This window comes from Rattus rattus, chromosome 17 (assembly GCF_011064425.1).
Source record: "Rattus rattus isolate New Zealand chromosome 17, Rrattus_CSIRO_v1, whole genome shotgun sequence".
Taxonomy (NCBI): Eukaryota; Metazoa; Chordata; class Mammalia; order Rodentia; family Muridae; genus Rattus; species Rattus rattus.
The window spans coordinates 26,655,346-26,674,809 of record NC_046170.1 but is presented as its reverse complement, the minus strand read 5'-3'; the positions used below and the strand labels follow the sequence as shown (position 1 = coordinate 26,674,809).

Here is a 19,464-nt window from a genome sequence, read left to right as displayed (position 1 = left end):
TCAGCCTATGCCACTGTACTGACATGCTCCTAAATCAGCTGACATCAGTTTTGCCAGAGAGGCAGACTGACATTCTAAAGCTGCGTTCCCTCTGGGGATCAAGTGTAAAGGAGGAAGAAGGTTTGTAATTTAAATACCTACATGGTAGGAATTTTATGTGTTTTGTCACCCTGAGCATGGCTCAGTTAGTGAAGGATGCTTAAACAGTGATATCACACAGAACCAGTGTGCTTACTTGACCTCATGGCCTGTGCAATTAACTCATCTTCCACTCGGAACCACAGGCCAGAAGAAGCCTAAGGTAAAATACTTTAGGGAAATGATCTACGGAACTGGTCAATTTGACATAGATGATGAAGACTGCTCATAAATGTCTTGGTCAGACTTGAGCTTGCTTTCCACGCTATCTTTCTGACATCCAAGAATAATTTCTCAGGTGTTTTTGGTTTTCTTCTCTTTGCTTGGTTTTTGAAGTTCATTGTTTTTGGCAGTAAGTGCAATGTGAATGGATTAACATTCCTTTTAGTTCACAGTCTATCTAAACCTGGATAATACCCAGTGATTTAGCATTACCTGCCTTCCCCACCCCAAGCTGAAAAAATGCATTCCTTTCAAAAAAAATTTTAGTTAAATTTTTCCCTCAAATGGATGAAATTAATACTTTAGGGCAGGAAAGATAATTCAGGGGTTACTAGTACTCTCTGCTCCTTCAGAAGACCTGAGTCCAGTTCCCTCACCCATACTGGGTAGCTTACAACAGTATGACTCCAGCCCCAAGGGGATCTGGTACAGGGCAGGGGAACCTTCCTTGTGCACGTATGCACATGCACACATATAAAAGAATAAAAGCAAGTCTCATAAATCAATACTTTAGTAAACACTATTAAAGGATTTTCAGGTCACATCACCCTAGTCCTTACTTACTGCACTACGGGAACTTAAAACACCGTGGCTGGCACACTCTAGGTAAGACTTTTGCCACTTAGCTGTATTGCCAGTCCTCTTTACTTTGACCCAAGGTCTCATTAAGTTTCCCAGGCTTGCCTTGGCTTTATTCTGTAGGTGTTAAAACTGTAATCCTCCTGCCTCAGCATTCTGAGGAGCAGAAACTACACCTAACAGGTGCAGCTCCCTAGTTCTCCTCATTTCACCGCTCTTTCCTCGATGGAACCATATCACCACCACAAGTTAGTCTACCTTAAGGGTTTTAAAAATTAGAGGCTGGACATAGCTCAGAGGGCAGGAGCAGGAGTTGCTACCTCAGAAGCCCTGAGGGGTTAAGTTGCCAGCATCCACATGGCAGCTCATAACCCGTTTCAGAGACTCAATGCCCTTCTCCAGCCTGTTCTCTGCAGGCACTAGGTATGTACATGGTGTGCACAGATTCATGAAAGCAAGCATTCATACAAGAAATAACTTTTATCTTTTGTTTTTTTGAGATATGGCTTTGGGGCTGGAGGTGGCTCAGTAGTTAAGAGCACTGACTGCTCTTCCAGAGGTCGAGTTCAGTTCCCAGCAACCACATGGTAAAGGGATCTGATGCCTTCTTCTGGTCTGTCTGAAGACAGAGACAGTGTACTTACATACATAAAATCAATAAATCTTGAGGGGGGGAAGAGACAGACAGACAGACAGACATGGCTTCTTTGTGTACCCCTGGCTGTCCTGGAACTTGTTCGGTAGACAACCAGCAGGCTGGCCTTGAACTTACCTACCTCTTACCTACCTCTGCTTCCCAGCACCAGAATTAAAGGTGTATGCTATCATCACCTGGCACTTCTTTTAAAAAAAAATCTTTAAGAATTATTTTATACATGGGTGGAACAGAAATAGGTCAGAACAGGAAGTCTAGATTAGAACAGAAAATCTCATTTCCATGGAGGCTGTGAGCCACCATGTGGGTGCTGGAAATTGAACCTGGGTCCTCTAGAACAGCCATAATGTTCTTAACCGCTGAGCCATCTCTCCAGCCCTAAGAAATAACTTTTTTTCTTTACTTGTTTTCTCCTGGAACTGAACAGTTTCTCTTAACCACTGAGCAATCTCTCCTGCCCCTACATCCACCCCCTCTTTTTTTTTTTCTTTCAAGACAGGTCTGACTATGTAATTCTGGCAGTCCTGGAACCCTGAATTCAGTATTAGACCAGAAGACTAACCTTAAACCCACAGAGATCTGCTTACTTCTATCTCCGAGTGCAGCTGAAAGAGAAGCCTTTAAAAAGGTTTTTCAAGATTGCAACTTTTCAGATTCAGTGAGTTTCTCTTTTATTGGAGCTACTCAGCAGTCCTACTTCTGCAACACTGACACCATTACAATGGCAACATTGCATATGATGCCTGAAAAACGGGAAGGCATAGAATCCATTAAATAATTCTTTCTTCACATGTGGCACTTTATTACTTTAAGAGGCCTTTCCGGCTTTCACGTCACCTTAGTGACCCTGAAAGCATGATCAGGAGCCACTGCTGAACACAGGGATGGAGGCTCATTCCTGCCAGTCTCAAGACTTGGATGCTGGGGCAGAGCTCACTGAGAGTTCAAGGCCAACTTGAGCTACAGTGTGAAAGTAAACAAAAAGCGATTAGACAAAACTAGGACAAACCCCAAAACCTCAGTGAGTTCCAGGCCAGAATGGGCTACTCTCTTGACTCAAAAATAAAACAGGTAGGAGGGATAGCTCAGTGGGTAAAAGTGCCTGTTCTGTTAACCCTAACCCTCAGACCTACAAAGTAAAAGCAGAGGACTCCCACGGGCCTAACAGCATAGTGCATAGTGTGTCTATCTATCCTCAGCGCCCTAAAATGTCACATATACTATAAGTCTTTTCTCTCTTCCTTTTTTTTCCGCCAGGACAGTGTTTCTTTGTGTAGCCCTGGCTGTCCTGGAACTCACTCTGTAGATTAGGCCTATTAAAGGCATATGCTACCACCACCACCACCACCAGACAATAAGTGGTTTTTGAAAATGTAGATTTTCCTTACTACAATGAAAACAGAGCTAACAACAGTAACATGAGAAAAAGGAAGTAAATTCAAGACCGGTTTTGTTTTATTTCAGAATACATTTATTTGTAAATGGTAGATGCAACCTGGAGATGAGCCGGGGTTCAATTCCCAGCACCCAAATGGCAGCTCACAACTGTTTGTAATTCCAGTTCCAGGGCACCTGACACCCCCACACAGACACACAATCAGGCAAAACACCCAAATGCACATAAAAACAAATCAATTTTAAAAAAGTATTTTTCACCAGGCCTGGAATCCTTGTCTTCAATCCCAACACTCAGGAAGCAGAAGTAGGTTCCAGGCCGGGCAGGGTTAAAACAGCAGCTGGAGAGAGAACTCAGGAGTTAAGGACATCTGCTGTTACTGCAGAGGACCAGAGTTCAGTGCCCAGCCTTTACGTGATGGCTCGCACTGCTCTAACTCCACCTCCTCAGGCATCAGGAATGCACACGGTGCACACCTGCTGTTTTCCAATATTAACATGCTGACTTCCATATGTACAAATATATTGCATGTGCTCTCCCGTACAACAATTATACTTTATTTAAAAAGGGAAAGGGAGGTTGGGGATTTAGCTCAGTGGTTAGAGCGCTTGCCTAGGAAGCGCAAGGCCCTGGGTTCGGTCCCCAGCTCCGGAAAAAAAAAAAAAAAAAAGGGAACAAAAAGGGAAAGGGGCAGTGGATTGGCTCTGGCAGGTAAAGTCACTTGTTGCTAAGCCTGACAATCCCAGTTCAAGACCCAAGAAGAAACCCTGCTTCTCCATGTTGTGTGCTGACCACACATTTGTACAACCACACACAAAATAAATTAAATGCAATTAAAACTTTTAATAAAAAAGTAAGAGTAAGCAGTAAAGCCCCTGGGACTCATACCTAATTCAATATTAGGTCATCATCACATTGGCCACACACTGCTTTAGGGCCTGAAGATAAAACAGTGACACAGGAGACATCCACGGGAGAGAGGCAAAAGAAATCACATCACAATTGTCCTACACACTAAGTCAATTATAACAATAAATCTGGCTAGTCTGCTACTAACTTTTTAATTTTTTTATTTTAAAGATAAGTCTCACTAGCTCGCCCATGGCTGGTCTGGAATCCAGAGAGCCACTGCCTCCTGCTAGTTTCTCAAACCACACTTGTCCACCGTTAGATCTGAAGAAACTGGTATATCATGTCTCTATCACCACAAGTGCTGTAACCTCAGACAAGCAGCTTAAGGTTCCAGGACTCAATTTCCTCACAGTTAAAGTACAAGGAACTAGGAATGATGCCATGTGGCTTTAATCCTAGCAACTTGGGAACCTAAGGCAGGAAGATCCACTTGGATCAAGGAGTTTGGGACCAACCTGGGCTTAACACTGAAACTACATTTCAAAAACTACTATTATAACTAGCACTACCACCACCACGACCACCACCACCACCACCACCACCACCACCATCCACCACCACTACCACCACCACTACTACTACCGATAACAACAGCATAAACAGGGCTGGGGATGTAGCTCAGTTGGTAGGGTGTTTGCCGAGCATGCAGGAAGCCTGGGTTTAATTGCCAGCACACACCAACTGGATATGGAGGCTCATGCCTGTAATCCCAACACTTGAAGTTCAGGGTGATCTTTGGATATAGGAGACCCTGTCCCAAATAATAGTGATGATATAATTAAAGAGGATGGTGTCTGACTGGAGAGGTGGCTCAGCGATTAAGAGAACTGACTCCTCTTCCAGAGGTCCTGATTTCAATTCCCAGTGTCTACATGGTGGCTCACAACCATCTGTAATGGAATCTGATGCTCTCTTCTGGTGTGTCTGAAGATAGCAACAGTGTGTACTCACATATATAAAATAGATAAAATCTTCAAAAAGGAAAAATAAAAGACTTGAGCTGGTGTGAATGTAATCAAAATAAATTGTACAAAATTCTCAAGGGTATATTAAAATAAAAATGGATGGTGTCCATTGCTCCATGGGCTGTTAAAAATGTTATAATGCATACCAAGATTAGGACAGTAAGTTCTCAGTAAGTCATTTAACGTCTGCCTATATTATTGTTGTGTATATGTGCATATATAATAAGCATATATGCAAGAATGTGCATGCTATGGTCCAAATGAAGAGGCCAGAGAACAACTTTCAGAAGTTAGTTTTCTTTTTCCAGTGGGCTATAGGGATCAAAAACTCAGACAGTCAGAGTTATTTGGCAAGCATTTGTGCCTCCCTAGCCATCTCACTGATCCTGTTTTAATTTTTTAAATCATTTAATGTTGGGCTGGAGAGATGGCTCAGTGGTTAAGAGCACTGACTGCTCTTCCAGAGGTCCTCAGTTCAAATCCCAGCAACCACATGGTGGATCACAAGCATCTGTAATGAGATCTGATGCCCTCTTCTGGTGTGCATGAAGACAGCTACAGAGTGTGTGTGTGTGTGTACACACACACACAGACACAAATAAACAGATCTATAAAAAATTATTTAATGTTATATACATGAATGTTTTACCTGTGTTTATACATGTATATACATAGCATGTATCCCTGCATTTTAATTGGGGTGGAGGCAGGGGGAGGTTAGAGACTATTTCTCTGTGTACCTCCGACTGCCCTGGAACTGTAGACCAGGCTGACCTTGAACTTAGGGTTCTGTCGAGTCTGAATCTGCCTCCAAGTGTTAGGATTAAAGGTGTCTTTGGCCTGGCTCCCATGTTTTAATTCTTAAAATTTTACAATATAAAAGACAAAAAAATTTAAATTACGATTTAGATATAAAAGCACTCTTAGCTCCCTAGTCTCCTCGTCCGCACTGTCATAGTGGATATAAATTCATGTAGCAGCCACCACACTAATACTTCTGTCTGACCTTGGCAGACATGACCCAGGCCGAGAGAGACCACAGTCTCTATCATCTTGGTAGCAGTGACATAGTTTAAGAAGTGGGCAAAGTAGAGCTAATTAGAGTCCTTTTCTAAAGCTGGTAAGTAGGAAGTGACTAAGTCAGGATGAGATGGAGCTGCGTGTGGGGTCTCTCGCCCACAATCCCTATGCTCAGGAGGCTGTGGCAGAGAATCGAAAGCCAACCTGGGCTACCTAGTAAGAGATCCTGTGTTTAAAAAAGTTAGGACTATATATTCCTGAACCTGTTTGTGCCATCGTAGCCGACTCTACAAAATTAGACTCTCCACAACAGGAACTGTGGTGGCCAACCAAGATAATTTGAGCTTTGGACTCTACTGAACCTAAGCCTAGGGCCACCTCCAGTCTCAGGAGTTACCTGAGGTAACACACAACGCTTCAGCTTAAACTAGTGTGTTTTAGCTTTCTGCAGTCAAATATTTCTTACTAAAGTAAACTTGTATATTCTATCTTGATAAACATGCTCCCTCCCCCCAGGACCTCATACACCGAGGCTGGGCTTGGTATATAGAAGAGGATGAGCCTGCACTCCTTCCCATCCCCCATCCCTTCACCCCCCACCCCATCTCCAAGTGCTGGGATGTGTGCCACCACAAGGTTTACAGAGTGCTGGGGACAAACTCAGTGCTTTGTCTGGGTGAGACAAGCACTCTACCAACTGAGATGGACCCCTGGACTGAATGCTACAGATTTTGGTTGACTCAGCTGGAAAAATAGATGACAATACATATTTCCAAAGCTGCTAGAAATTCCTAGAAAGTGATGTTCAAAGTAGCATTAAATCTCTAATGCCATCTGGTGTTTCTAGAACAATGTAGTGGCCATCTACAGTTTACAGCCACAGACATCCATTTAGCTTTGGTAACACCCCCTTTATTATCCTTGAGAAACTCTTGCCTTCAATTTATGTGCTTCCAGGTGCAAGTTAAGTTCCTGACCTGTGAATCAAGGATCAAAGAGTAAGGCCTAGTGTTTTCTATTGAGAAGAAATATTACAAAGTAGCTGTTGATATGATTGAAAATTTATCACAAAACATTTGCATTTTACCAAATAGATAATGGATTTCGCTACCTTGTGAGTTCAAAGCCAACCTGGGGTACTTGGGATCCTGTCACAACAACAATAAGAAATTATTATATTTCAGCTGGGTCACGGTGACACATACCTTTAATCCCTGCACTCAGAAGGCAGCAGTAGGTAGATCTGCGAGTTCAAGGCTAGCCTGGTCTACAAAGTAAGTTCCAGGACTAACCAACCAACCAACCAACCAACCAAAGAAGCAAACAAACACAAATAAACAAACAAAAAACCCAAAAAACCCACACATGCACACCAAAAAAACCTCTCAACCTCAAATAGGGAAAAAAAAAAAAAAAGGAAAAAGAAATGGAAAATCCAGAATCAGGCCACACACACGAAGGTATATAAAAAGATGCACTTTAGCTGGACACAGTGGTGCACACCTTTAATCCCAGGGAGTGGTAGGTCAATCCCTAGAGTTTGAAGCCAGTCCTGTCTACATAGACTTCTAGGCCGACTGGGGCTATATAGTGAGACCCTGTTTCCAAACAATAATAACGAGGAGGAAGACAACAATGACCTATGATGAAGTTAATAAAAGACGCACGACAAGTCAATGACAAAGGACAGGTCATTCACAGGGTAGCAGACAGCACTACGTACTCAGTCACTCCAGCTGAATCCAGATATGGTTTTGATCTATCAGTCTCCATATGGCACTCAGGACAGCCACCATCAATTATCAAACTTAAGAATACTAAAAGACTGGCAGATAGTGCTGAGACAATCAGTTAGCTATTTAAAAAAATGATTTTTTTCAGTTTTTAACTCTACTTTATGCCAAAATAAGTGTACGTAAAAAAGTTAAACAGTGTTTAGCTGCTAAAAGGTGTTTGCCTCACAAGCCTAGTGACCTGGTTTGGATCCTAAAGAACTCATGTAAAGGTAGAAGGAGAAAACTGACTTACAAGTTTCCCTCTGACCTCTACAAGCACAAGCCCTGCTCAACCAATATAATTTTTTTAAAAGTTAAAACATAAAAAATGAAACAATAAAAGGAAGAAAACCAGGGTTGGCAAGATGGTCCTTGGCACCAACTGTTAAACCCAATGATGACCTGCATTGTGAAAGAAGAGAACCAACATCTAAGGTGTTTGTGAACTCACAGATTATCACCGCCTCTCCCCAGTCCCCCGCACTGCATACACATATGTGCCTATATACATGTGCCTATATACCTGTGCCTATATACATGTGCTTATACACATGTGCCTATATACAGACAAAACAGAGAAGTTAGTCAATAAGTATACAAATGTAAACTTACAACTTTAGAGACTAGAACAGAGGCTCCTTAGCACAACTGGCAGTATGTCAGTCCCATTACAAGACTGGAACAAAGCTGCTGCAAAGGGAGTATTCTCTTTATCAGGGGAGATGACAGAAAAAGCTGGCAGGGTAGCACATACTTGTAATCCCAGCACTCAGAAAGTAGAGGCGGGAGGGTCAGAGGTCAAGGTCATCCTGGCTATACAGTGAGTTTGAGCCACCCAGGGATACAGGAGATGCTGTCTCTAAACAACTAAAACCCACCACCACACAAAAAAAAGGCCAGCTTGGCTACACAGCAAGCTAGGGGGCAGCTTTGACCATACGGTGAGATGCTGTCAATAACAAATCAATGTTCTCATTTCCCTAGCCTAGTAACTTTACTTTTTCTTTTAAAAAAAAATTATACTCTTTTACATGTGTAGGTGTTTTGCCTGTCCCCGTCAGTTCAATATAAGCATACCTAGTGCTCTCTAGGGGCATCGGATCTCCTGGATCTAGAACTTCAGGTGGTTGCACTGCCATGTAGGTCCTGGGAACTGAACCCAGGTCCTCTGGAACGGCAGCCAGCTCTTAACTTCTGAGACTTCATCCAGCTTCCTTTGCTTTTCTTCCTGTGACAAGGTCTCACTGGCCTGGATCTCACTGTAAGGATCAGGCCTGAGGTAAACCTGCCCCTAATCTCCTGCTTTGGCCTCTCCTCTGTAGTCTGTGAAGCAAAACCTTCCTTCTCAAATGCCACAGACGGTAGACTTACACTGTCTGACTGTTATGACTGACTGAACGGTATGGTATGACTGTCATATCCGACATGCTATTCCATTTCTTCCCGGAAACCATTCCTCTCCTGTCCCTGGATAGAAATCTCACAACCAAATTCATGACGGTCCCTTGTCACTGCACCTTGTCATCTCTTCCTTTGAAACAATAGCTTTCTTTTTCTACCTCAGCATTTCTGGGATCAAAGCACCTGCACTTGGTTAACAGGAACATGCTGCAGAAGTTCTGTCCCCAGTGTTGTCTGTGGGACAGTCAGGAATAGGCTATCTAGGCAAGAGAAGGTCCCTAGTGTGTTCTGCTATGTCCTCTGGCAAGAGTCCCCCTCAGCCTCACCCCATGGCTGTCACCTCTGGTTTGGATTATTTTTACTGCAGCAGCTGTAGTTTCTCCTACCTCTGGTCTTTCCTCTCTCACAGCATCCAGCGCATCCACTGCTGCCAACCTAAATTCTGTTCCCATCATGTCACTTCCTGGCTCAAAAACAAACTGCACCACCCCTTCCATCTCTGCAACCTCTCCCTCACTCTGCTGTCCTTTCCTTCTTGGGAACAAATATGCCACAACTCTTCCCCACTTACTACACTTTCCGAAAGCCCCCCTCCTGTCTTCCGTGTCATTTCTTCCCAGACTCCTCCTCTACCCTGGCTTTAAAAGCAGAGTTTCTACAGGATCCCACTTTGGTTCTACTTCTTTTTCATTTGCATGACTTTCGATGACTTCATCCACAATTAACACCTCTATCCTGATGTCTCATACATATTCATTGCTGTTCTGACATTTCTCTTGAGCACAGACTTGTACTTCCAACCAGTGTCTGGCCTTTTCCACCAGGATGTCACAAAGGTAACTCAAATGCATCAGGCCCTGAAATGAAGCCCTCATTCTTACCTCAAACCACTTCTTTCCTGGTCATGTCATGGGGCTTCCCCCCTTTAATACGTTCTTTGTTATTTAAGACAGGGTCCCAGAGTCTCAGTCTACCTACCTTTGACTCCCCAAGATTACAGCGTGTGAAGCATTCTCCCTCTTCTTGTTTTCACAACTGTCTGGTTTCTTAAGCCAGAAACCCATGACTTAGGCTCCAGTTCTTTCTCTCCCATTTTGAACGTCTTTGGATTGTTTGGTCATTGCCCCAACCCCTACCCCCAGGCAGGCAGGGTTTCTCTGTGTAGCCGTGCTGTTCTGGAACTCACTCTATGAACCAGGCTGGCCCTGAACTCAGAGATCTGCCTGCCTTTGCCTCCCAAGTGCTGGGATTAAAGGCGTGAGCTACTTTACCCAATCTACTTTTTCTTTTCAAACAGGATCTTGCTAAGTGGTCAAGGCTGACGCTTTAGCTGACCCCAGATTCCCTTTGCAGCTCTAGCTGGCCTTCAACTTGTGATTCTTCCTCCTGAGCCTCCCAGAGAGCTGTGCCACCACCCTGACCAATATCAAGGCTGCAGTTTTACACTATTCCATCCTGTCTCTGTCTTTATGGTACTAGGAAAGCCTCAGAACTTGAGCTCCTCAACTCTGTTGCCCTCACCCTTCTGCAGCCCTCCCTTATCTTAAGCTTATGAGCAGCTTCCCAGGCCAAGCCTGTTTTACAGCACATCTCTAATCAGTAACAAGTTGAACAGACTCACAAGAGTGCGTATTTATTAATGCTGTATGTTATAAAGCATATATAACATACAGATATAGAGCTCGGTGATTAAGAACACTGGCTATTCTTCCAGAGGACCCAGCTCGGTTCCCAGCACCCATGTGATGGCTCACAAGTATCTGTAACTCCAGTCCCAGGGGAATCTAACACTTTTTCTGGCCTCTTGTGGGTACCAGGCACACGCATGGTGTACAGACATACTACATTCAGGTAATACCCATCACATTAATAATAAATAAAATATAGAAATCAAGAAAGAATGAGATAAGGAGGAAGAAAACACACATGAAGTCATTCTAGCATCAGTAGCTAAGTGACTCAAAATACATATTAGGGTGAAGTTCATTATTGATGATAATGGGGTCACATCTGTATTTCAAAAGATCTCCATGACAATTTCATTTACCAGACAGACTTCCTGACAGATATAATGACCTCATCATGTGGCAAACAGCTCATATTAAGAGGGAAATATTGGAGCTGGGTTTGGTGAGGCATACTTTTAATCCCAGCACTTGAGAGGCAGCGGGTTCTCTGTATTGGCCAGATTGGTGGAGTTCCAGTAGACTACAGAGAAAACAAACAGATGAACAAAAGAGGGGGGGGGAGCGTGAGAGAGAGAGAGAGCATGAGATAGTGCTATAGGGACAGTAAGATAGCTAGACAGTTAAAAGCACTGGCTGTTCTTGCAGGATCTGGGTTCAATTCCCAGTGATCACATGGTATCTCACTGCCTTCTGTAACTTCAGTTGCAGAGGATCTGACGCCCGCTTCTGGCTTCCATGGGCACTGTACATACATGGTACACAGGCATACATACAGGTAAAACGGGAATACACAATAAATAAAAATAAAAATATCTGAAGCTGGGTGTGGTGATGCAGCACAGAGGCAAGAGGCAAGCAAATGAGTAAGGTCACTACAACCAACTCCTGTTCCTTTGAGAAGTACCCTTCCTCCTGTGGCATACCACATTGAATACTTAGTGTGTTATGTCATCATTTTAAGACCAAGAGAACCAAACTCATTTATAAGTATTCGTAATGTTCAATTTCTTTTTCTAATGTTAGAGACAACCACTAAGCACTGTGTACACAGCCTTGCTGACCTGCCCTCTGCCTACTTTCTTGTGTTCTTTCCTGGCACACATTTCCTATTCTTTCCCTTTGTTAAATCCAGGCTATGATCCCAGTCAGGACACTGAAGCCGAAGGATCAAGAATTGGAGGCCAACTGGGCTACACAAAACCGTGTCTCAAAATGAGCACCTGAACGTGCTTTGCAAAAGAATAAGTGTTTGTACATAGCACAAACTTCTTACCATCACCACTGTCTCCTTTAAACATCTGTTTCCAGGGCAGTCTCACCTCTATGAAATTATTTACCACAACAGGCTATAATTGTTCCTATTAGCCTAAAGGGCAGGGATCACTTCCAAGTTGGAATTCCCACCATCTACCGCTTGCTATGGGTACCTGTTAAATGCTGAATAACAGAATGAAGGCGATTCACGTTCCTCTGGGTCTTTCCAAGTCTTGCATAAACCTAATTGATGTCACTCTCCTCCCTCGAGTCAACACCAGTTGGCTCTGCACTCCATTCCCTAGTCCATGTCATACTCATTTGGGCTTTTGTTCAAGCTACCCTTGCATCTGCATACAGAGAAGTGCTCTAACCTTCAAGCCTGGGATCCAATCCTCTTCCCTCTGGAGTCACAGTCAGCCAGTCCATCCCCCAACTGATTACTTCCAAGAAATCCCAACAGATTACGCATTTTAGCAGTCACTCTCTGCTAACGGTCTTCTCTTTCCCCAATTTATCTTTATTTTTTAAAGACAGGACCTCGCTTCTGTGGCCTAGGCAGGCCTTATAACTTGCATTCCCCTGCCTCAGCTTCTTGATTGCTCATATTAATCATGTGCCAACACATCTAGCTCTCTCTCCAACTGCATTACATTCTTTGATGCCAAGAGCCATCTTCAGCTTTTTTTCTGACAACAGACTTCTCAGTGCACTGCAGCACAGTAAGACACAGAAGCCTGTGTGTAAGTGGACTATAAAGAAGAGAAGGCACTGGACTAGGTTTCCCTCCCTCTGCACCACTAATCTCACTTAACCTCACAGGTTTTGTTCCTCATTTGACAGAGCAAACTTCACAGCTTTGAAAATTCCTGGAAAGGCCAGAGAGACAGCTCTGTGGGCAACAGTGCTTGCCACCAACCCTGAGAACCCTTCAACCCTTGGCCTACATGGTAGGAGAGAACAGCCTCCCACAAGGCTCCTTCTTTTTTTTTTTTTTCTTTTTTTTCGGAGCTGGGAACTGAACCCAGGGCCTTGTGCTTGCTAGGCAAGCGCTCTACGGCTGAGCTAAATCCCCAACCCCCACAAGGCTCCTTCTGACTGACACACATGTGCCATGCTGTATGTATACACACACACTCAAAATACACAAATCTTTTTAAAGGGCCATATAGACAGCAAAATAGAAAACAGGTTAAACCCAACCCAGCGGTGGTGGCATAGGCCTTTAATCCCAGCTAGGAGGCAGAGGCAGAGCATCTCTAAGTTGGAGGGCAGTTTCAGGACAGCTAGGGCTGCACAGAGAAAACCTGTCTCGAGAAAACAAAAACAAATAACACCTCAGAGTGCTTTACATAGCATTGTTTTTGTTTGGTTGGTTAGCTCAGTGTGCTGATCAAGCCAAGAGCATGGAACTGGTCTGTTAACAATAACTCTGAACTCCAGGAGGTCCTCTTAGCCTCCAGCCATACCTCATCTTCACGAGGACACATTTGATGGGAAAGTCTAGGAACTTTCGCCCAGACAGTGCTGCATGGTAGGAAAACAGCAGCTGAAGTTATCCATGGAGACCTAAATTACAGTTTGGTTGTAGTTCCTAGAAAATGTTCTTCGAAATCTCATGACTGTTCTATTAGAAGTACTTTCCCATAGCACGGTAATAATTTAGAGGGTGCATTTATCGTGGAAGAGCATCTGTAAGAAATGTCTTTCAAGTAGAAGCAGATGAACCAGGAGGAGTTCAAGGTCTTCCTTAGCTACATATCAAATTCAAGGTCAGCCTGGGTTACATGAGACCCAGATTTAAAACCCAGAACGAGAGTGTGGTGGTGTGTGCCTGCAGAAATAGCTTCTCACAGGTAAAACAAGGAGAAGCTGGGACAAAAGCACAGAGATACAGCTTAACTATTTGGTTGTTCTTTAAGAGATTAGGGAAGTGGGGTTGGGGATTTAGCTCAGTGGTAGAGCGCTTGCCTAGCAAGCTCAAGGCCCTGGGTTCGGTCCCCAGCTCCGAAAAAAAAAAAGAAAAAAAGAAAAAAAGAGATTAGGGAAGAAATATGAAGCCAGGCATGGCAGCACATGCAGAAGCAGGCAGATCTCTGAGGCCAAGGACAGACACAGGAAGTTCAAGGCTAGCCAGGGCAGGTTATACAGTGATCCTGTCTCCAAAAAAGTAAACAAAGACAAAATCCTACAGGCTTTTCTCCTTGGGGATGGGAAGGGTGAAGAAAAAAAAAAAAAAGAAAAAAGGAGTGAATGGTGAATGTTTGACCAGAGACTGTAGGAGCAATGCCTTCACCTCTCCGAGGTTTAAAAAAAAAGAGTCCTTTAGTTCCATTCCCTAACCTCAGGCAACCAGACACTAAGACTGCTCCTGACATGTGGGTGGCAAGAACATGCCTGAAATCCCCTGCCTACACCACCAAAAGATTATTATGTTCTGTCAAGGCAAGGTTTCGGGAATCTAACGGAGGGACAATATCACTTACAATTGTTTAAGGAGTAATGGCTTCCCCCTCACCTTACTCCCTATTTTGTAACCTAGGCTGGTCCTCAAACCGCTCTCAATTCTCCTGGCTCCACCCCTCAAGTGCTGGGATAACAGGCTCGTAGCAGCACCTTGAGATACCAGTGCTGGACTTGAGGCAATCCTGCTTGCTGCTTTAGTCTCCCCTGTAGCAGGTTTTTTGAGACAGGGTTTCTTTACATAGCCGGCTGTCCTGAAATTTGCTGTGTAGATCAGGCTAGCCTCAAACTCCAAGATGCTCTTGCCTGTCTCCCAAGTGCTGGGCTTAAAGGTTCATCCCACTATATTTTAAACTCTTATCTCTTATAAGTGGCTTACCTGAGCCAAACATGGGAGCACAGGCCAATAACTGTGGCTCTTTAGAAGTAGAGGCAGGAGTTCAAGACCAGACTCAAAACAAGGGGAGCATGGCTATATGAAACTCTGGCTTAAGGAGGAAAAAAAGGTAGCTTGTCTGGAGGAGACAACAGCTCTCAATTTTAAATAGTCTGCCTGGCTCACTGAATGACTCTTTTAGGGGATTTTGTATTTGAGCAATTTTATTTTTACTTGGCTACTAAAAAAGGGAACACCACAAACTCACTATATTGAATGACTTTCCCACATCTACACAGACAAAAACTGTCTTACATAAAATGGGAAAATAAAGCCACAGTTCAGGTAAAAAGTCTTCCAATAAATGTTACTATGCCACCGTTTGGAAACCTGTCTCTAAGAGCACACAAGGCCTATGAATTAACTAATGAGCAGTGGGAAGCATTTACTAGATGGTTGTCATTTTATAGCTGTGGACACTAGGTTCAAATCACAGGTAAACAAGAACCTCTTGTTTTGCATTTTAATATGGCATAAAGGGTTGACCTGTCCGTCCACCACTATTAACATACCACAAAACTGGATGAAATTCAATATTCTGGCTCTAAGAAGTAACACCCAAATACTTACCTAGCCCAGTGTCAAGCACTTATTTAAAGTAACAATCATCTTGTTGTGTGTTCACTCCTTTCACTAACACTAATTTCTGGGCACTTGTCTGGCCCTACCTAAAACTGGGATATAAACAAGACTCATAAATAAGACATTATAATTGCAATTTCACTACTAGAGCACTTTCAAAAAGAAAAAAAAATTAACAATCTTTAATTATGTGTCCAGGTGACTGGGAGGCCACAAAGTGTCAGATGTCCTAGAACTGGAGTTCAAGGTGTTTGCAGGCCACCAGATTTGTATGCTAGGAACTGAACTGGGGTCCTCTGAAAAAGAAGTACAGAGTCTTAACTCACTGAGCCAACCCTCTAACCCCTTGTTTGTTTTTCCAGACAAGGTTTCTCTGCCCTGGCTGTTCTGGAACTCTGTAAACCTGGCTGAACTCAAACCCAAGATCCACCTAACTCTGCCTCCCAGTGCTGGGATTAAAGGCATTCACCAACACTGTTGGGCACCATGTTATTTCTTTTTAAACTTGTTGCTTCCAAGTATCAGAGATTTACAAAAAAGTGAAAAGTAGGGCTGGAGAGGTAGCTCGGCAGGGAAGAACACTGGCTGCTCTTAGAGAGGACCTAGGTTTGATTCCCATTACCCACCTCCAGGCTCACACTCGCCTGAAACTCTAGTCCCAGTGGACCTGACACTCTCTTCTGGCCTCCACGGGCACCAGGTATACATGTGAGGCACAGCTATACTGGAAGGCAAAAACGCTCATATGCATAAAATAATAATTTTTAAAAAGTTAAGAGAAAACTGAACTGGATATGGCAGTAAATGCCTTTAATCCTAGCAATCATGAGGCTGAGTCAGTAAGATGACCACTTGGAGGCCAGCCTGGCCTGAATGTGAACATGCTCACAGACAGACAGACAGACAGACAGACACAGAGATACAGACACACTCGCTATTCAAGAGCACACACAAGCTGTGCACGGTGTAACATGCCTTTAATCCTAGCACTTAGCAGATCAATCTCTGTGAATTCCAGGCCAACAAACAAAAAGATGAAAATTATTTCACAAAGTTACAATTCTGCTCTTAGTGTGATGGTTTGCTCCCTAACTTCAACTCTTCCCTTCAGTTCTCCTGCCAGCAATCCCTCCCCACCCATCACTTCCTGGAAAGCCCTCCTGGACTAAGCCCCTTTCCAGCAAATACTTTTCTGGAATTTTTTTTTTTTTTTGACAGAGTCCCACTGTGTAGTAGCCCTGACTGTTCTGAAACTCACTATGTAGAAACCAGGTTCTTCTTCTTTTCTTTTTTAAAGGTTTATTTATTTTATGTATACACTGTAGCTGTCTTCATGCACACCAGAAGAGGGTGTCCAATCCTATGACAGATGGTTGTAAGCCACCATGTGGTTGCTGGGAATTGAACTCAGGACGTCTAGAAGAGCAGTCAGTGTTCTTAACCACTGTGCCATCTCTCTAGCCCAGCCCAGGTTCTTCTTAAACTCAGAGATCTACCTGCCTCTGCCTCTTGAGTGCAGTCTGTGAACCACGCCAAAGGCTACAGTCAAATACATCTTAAACTTGTAATCCCTTAGCATCTTGTAGTTTGTACTACAGAGTCCAGTACTTAACGTTATTCCTCCCTAGAAGTTGTTTTGCATTTCCTATCATTTCCTCCCGCGGAGATACAACAGGGACAGCACCTTTCGCATTCTCTATTACACAGCTAGCAGCAATAAATGCTCCAGGAATGACTGACTCAACAGCGGAAATGAAGCTGGTCTTGCAATTATTTCTAAAGCAAGCAACTGGCTTTTCATTTACAGTGCTCCATCACCTTCAACACGCAGGAGTCTTTGGAGGTGAGATTTAATTCTGCCAGTTACATTGATTCACACGAAACGTAGCTCACAGATCACATCTACATTTAAGGTAAAGAAGGCTAATTCACACATATCGTGTGATGGTATCGTTTCAGGATTGTTATAAAATGCCTTCTGGTCTTGCGGCAGCACGCCTGCAAGCGGTAGGAAGCTGGCACCAGACTCTTGCAAAAGGGGCGAAACTCTAGTTGGCAGTAAAATGCTCAAACACGTGAGCCTCCACTGTTAAACAAGGCTCATTAACCACACAAACTTGCTGTATCAGCTCTCCTGCCTTCCACGAAGTGCTGTGATCTCCTCTGGTTATTGTTGAGAGCCAATGATGGGTTAAATTCCCATAAATTAACCAGTGCTTTGGTGGTTTGCCCAAGCAAACTGCTGGCATCGGTGTGGATGGATTTAATAGACCGGCCCGCCCGGGGAGCCCGAGGTGACTAAAGAAAGCGCCCAACCAACGCTTCCCAGCAGGGAAAAAGGAAACTACGGAACTCGAGCCGATCGCTCTCCTGGTAGTTGGTGCTTAGTGTCAGCTTATCGTGCAAGAGGGGTGAGCTTCGCGTGCGGCTGCTGCTCCCCCCTAAATCTCAGCTGAGTCTCGCTGAGGGGCGGCAAAGTAACACTTCGGTGGCTGCCCAACTTTCTCCTCTCTGGGCGCCTCAGTTTTTCCACACTCTGGAGCCCCAGAGGAGGAGGTCTGGTGGCTGAGGCGGAGAGAACCGGCTCGCCTCACAGGCGTCAGGGTGGGCAGAAACAAAGTGCGCGCTGGCGAGCCCAGGCCGCCACCCGCTGCCTCCCGCTCGGCCCCGCTCACCCTCCAGCAGCACCTCCTTGCCCGCGCGCTTCAGCGCCTGCACGGCCTGGTCGTGGGTGGCCTGGCGCAGGTCGGTGCCGTTCACCGACAGGATGGCGTCGCCTAGCCGCAGCGCCCGGCTCTGGTCGGCCGCCAGCCCTGGGAAGATCTTGGAGATGAGGATCGGCATCCGGTTCTCTCGGCCGCCCTTGATGCTGATGCCCAGGCCGCCCGCCTCCTGCTTCACCACTCGCACTCGGCGCACGGGCGGCGAGGCGCTCGCTTCCCCAGCCGGACCGCGGGGCGGCGCGGGAGGGCTGGGCGGCCCCAGGCCGCGGTTCGGGCTCCCGGGCAGCGAGTCTCCGCCGCCGCCGCCGTTCGGGAGACCGTTGAAGGCGACCGCCGGCGGTTCAGGCTCGACCGCCGCGGCGTCGCCCGTCAGGCTCAGGCTCTCGCCACTGAGTTCGGCCACCACCCGCACCCAGCGCTCCCTCAGAAGCAGCTCCACCAGCCCCGCTTTGGTGGCCCGCGTCCACACCGCCATGGCCAGCCCTGCTCCCGCAGCCGCCGTCGCTGCAGCTCCCTCGATTCCAGTCAGGCAGCCTCCGCGCTTCCCCCTTCCCGCCCGAGGGGGGCGGACCCCTCCCCTCCCCCCGGCGATTCATTATTCATGAGGGTCACGCCCACTTTCCGGAGGGGCGGGGAAAGGCCGGCGAGGCCGCTTCCGGAAGGCTAGGTTGTTCTGGTTCACCGAAAGCTCTTGGTAGGTGGGCAGCACCTAGTGCATGCAGCAAGGCTCCCCACAGTCCTTCGCTTTGGTTCCCCGTGACCTCCTCGAACTCCTGACCTTTTCTATGAGAGCTGCCCCGGCACGGAGAGCAAAGTCAGCGTGGAGAGACACTTTGCGATCCTGCAGGGCCGGGTGGTGCGTTCATTCTTGCATTGATTGGTTCATTGCAAAGAGCCCTAAGCGCTCAGAGGTGTGCTGGGTCTCCTTTTAAGGCCCTAGAGACAAGCTGAATAAAATGCACCACAGCTGAGAGAGCTTGTGGTCTAATGGGAAAGAAAAACAGAGGCAACCAGCTAGGTGTGATTCTCTGTGGTTAAAAAGGCTGTGCAGACGTCCCTAGAACAGGATAAAAAAGAATGGTTAGGTTAGTCTTGGTGGGAGCAGCCCAAGCAGAGGACACAGCACAAATGACATGGGTTCAAAGGCATGGATCCAAGGCTTTGTCACTGTTTTTATAAATCACCTATCTGCTTGCCTGTAATTAGAGGGGACCGTGCCTTGTTAAGCACTGGGAAGCCACAGTGTGCAGGGTCA

At 45.3% G+C, this 19,464-nt stretch overlaps 1 protein-coding gene across 1 annotated transcript in view; it reads right to left on the bottom strand.

Annotated features, from left to right (window-relative positions):
- Sntb2 (syntrophin beta 2) overlaps nt 1–18,769 on the bottom strand; it is an 80,585-nt gene extending 61,816 nt beyond the window's left edge. Inside the window, exon 1 of the mRNA XM_032887754.1 lies at nt 18,162–18,769. Coding sequence (XP_032743645.1) covers nt 18,162–18,684 — 523 coding nt within the window. The 5' untranslated portion in view covers nt 18,685–18,769. The remainder of the gene's footprint in view (nt 1–18,161) is intronic.
- Between the last annotated feature and the right edge of the window lie 695 nt (nt 18,770–19,464).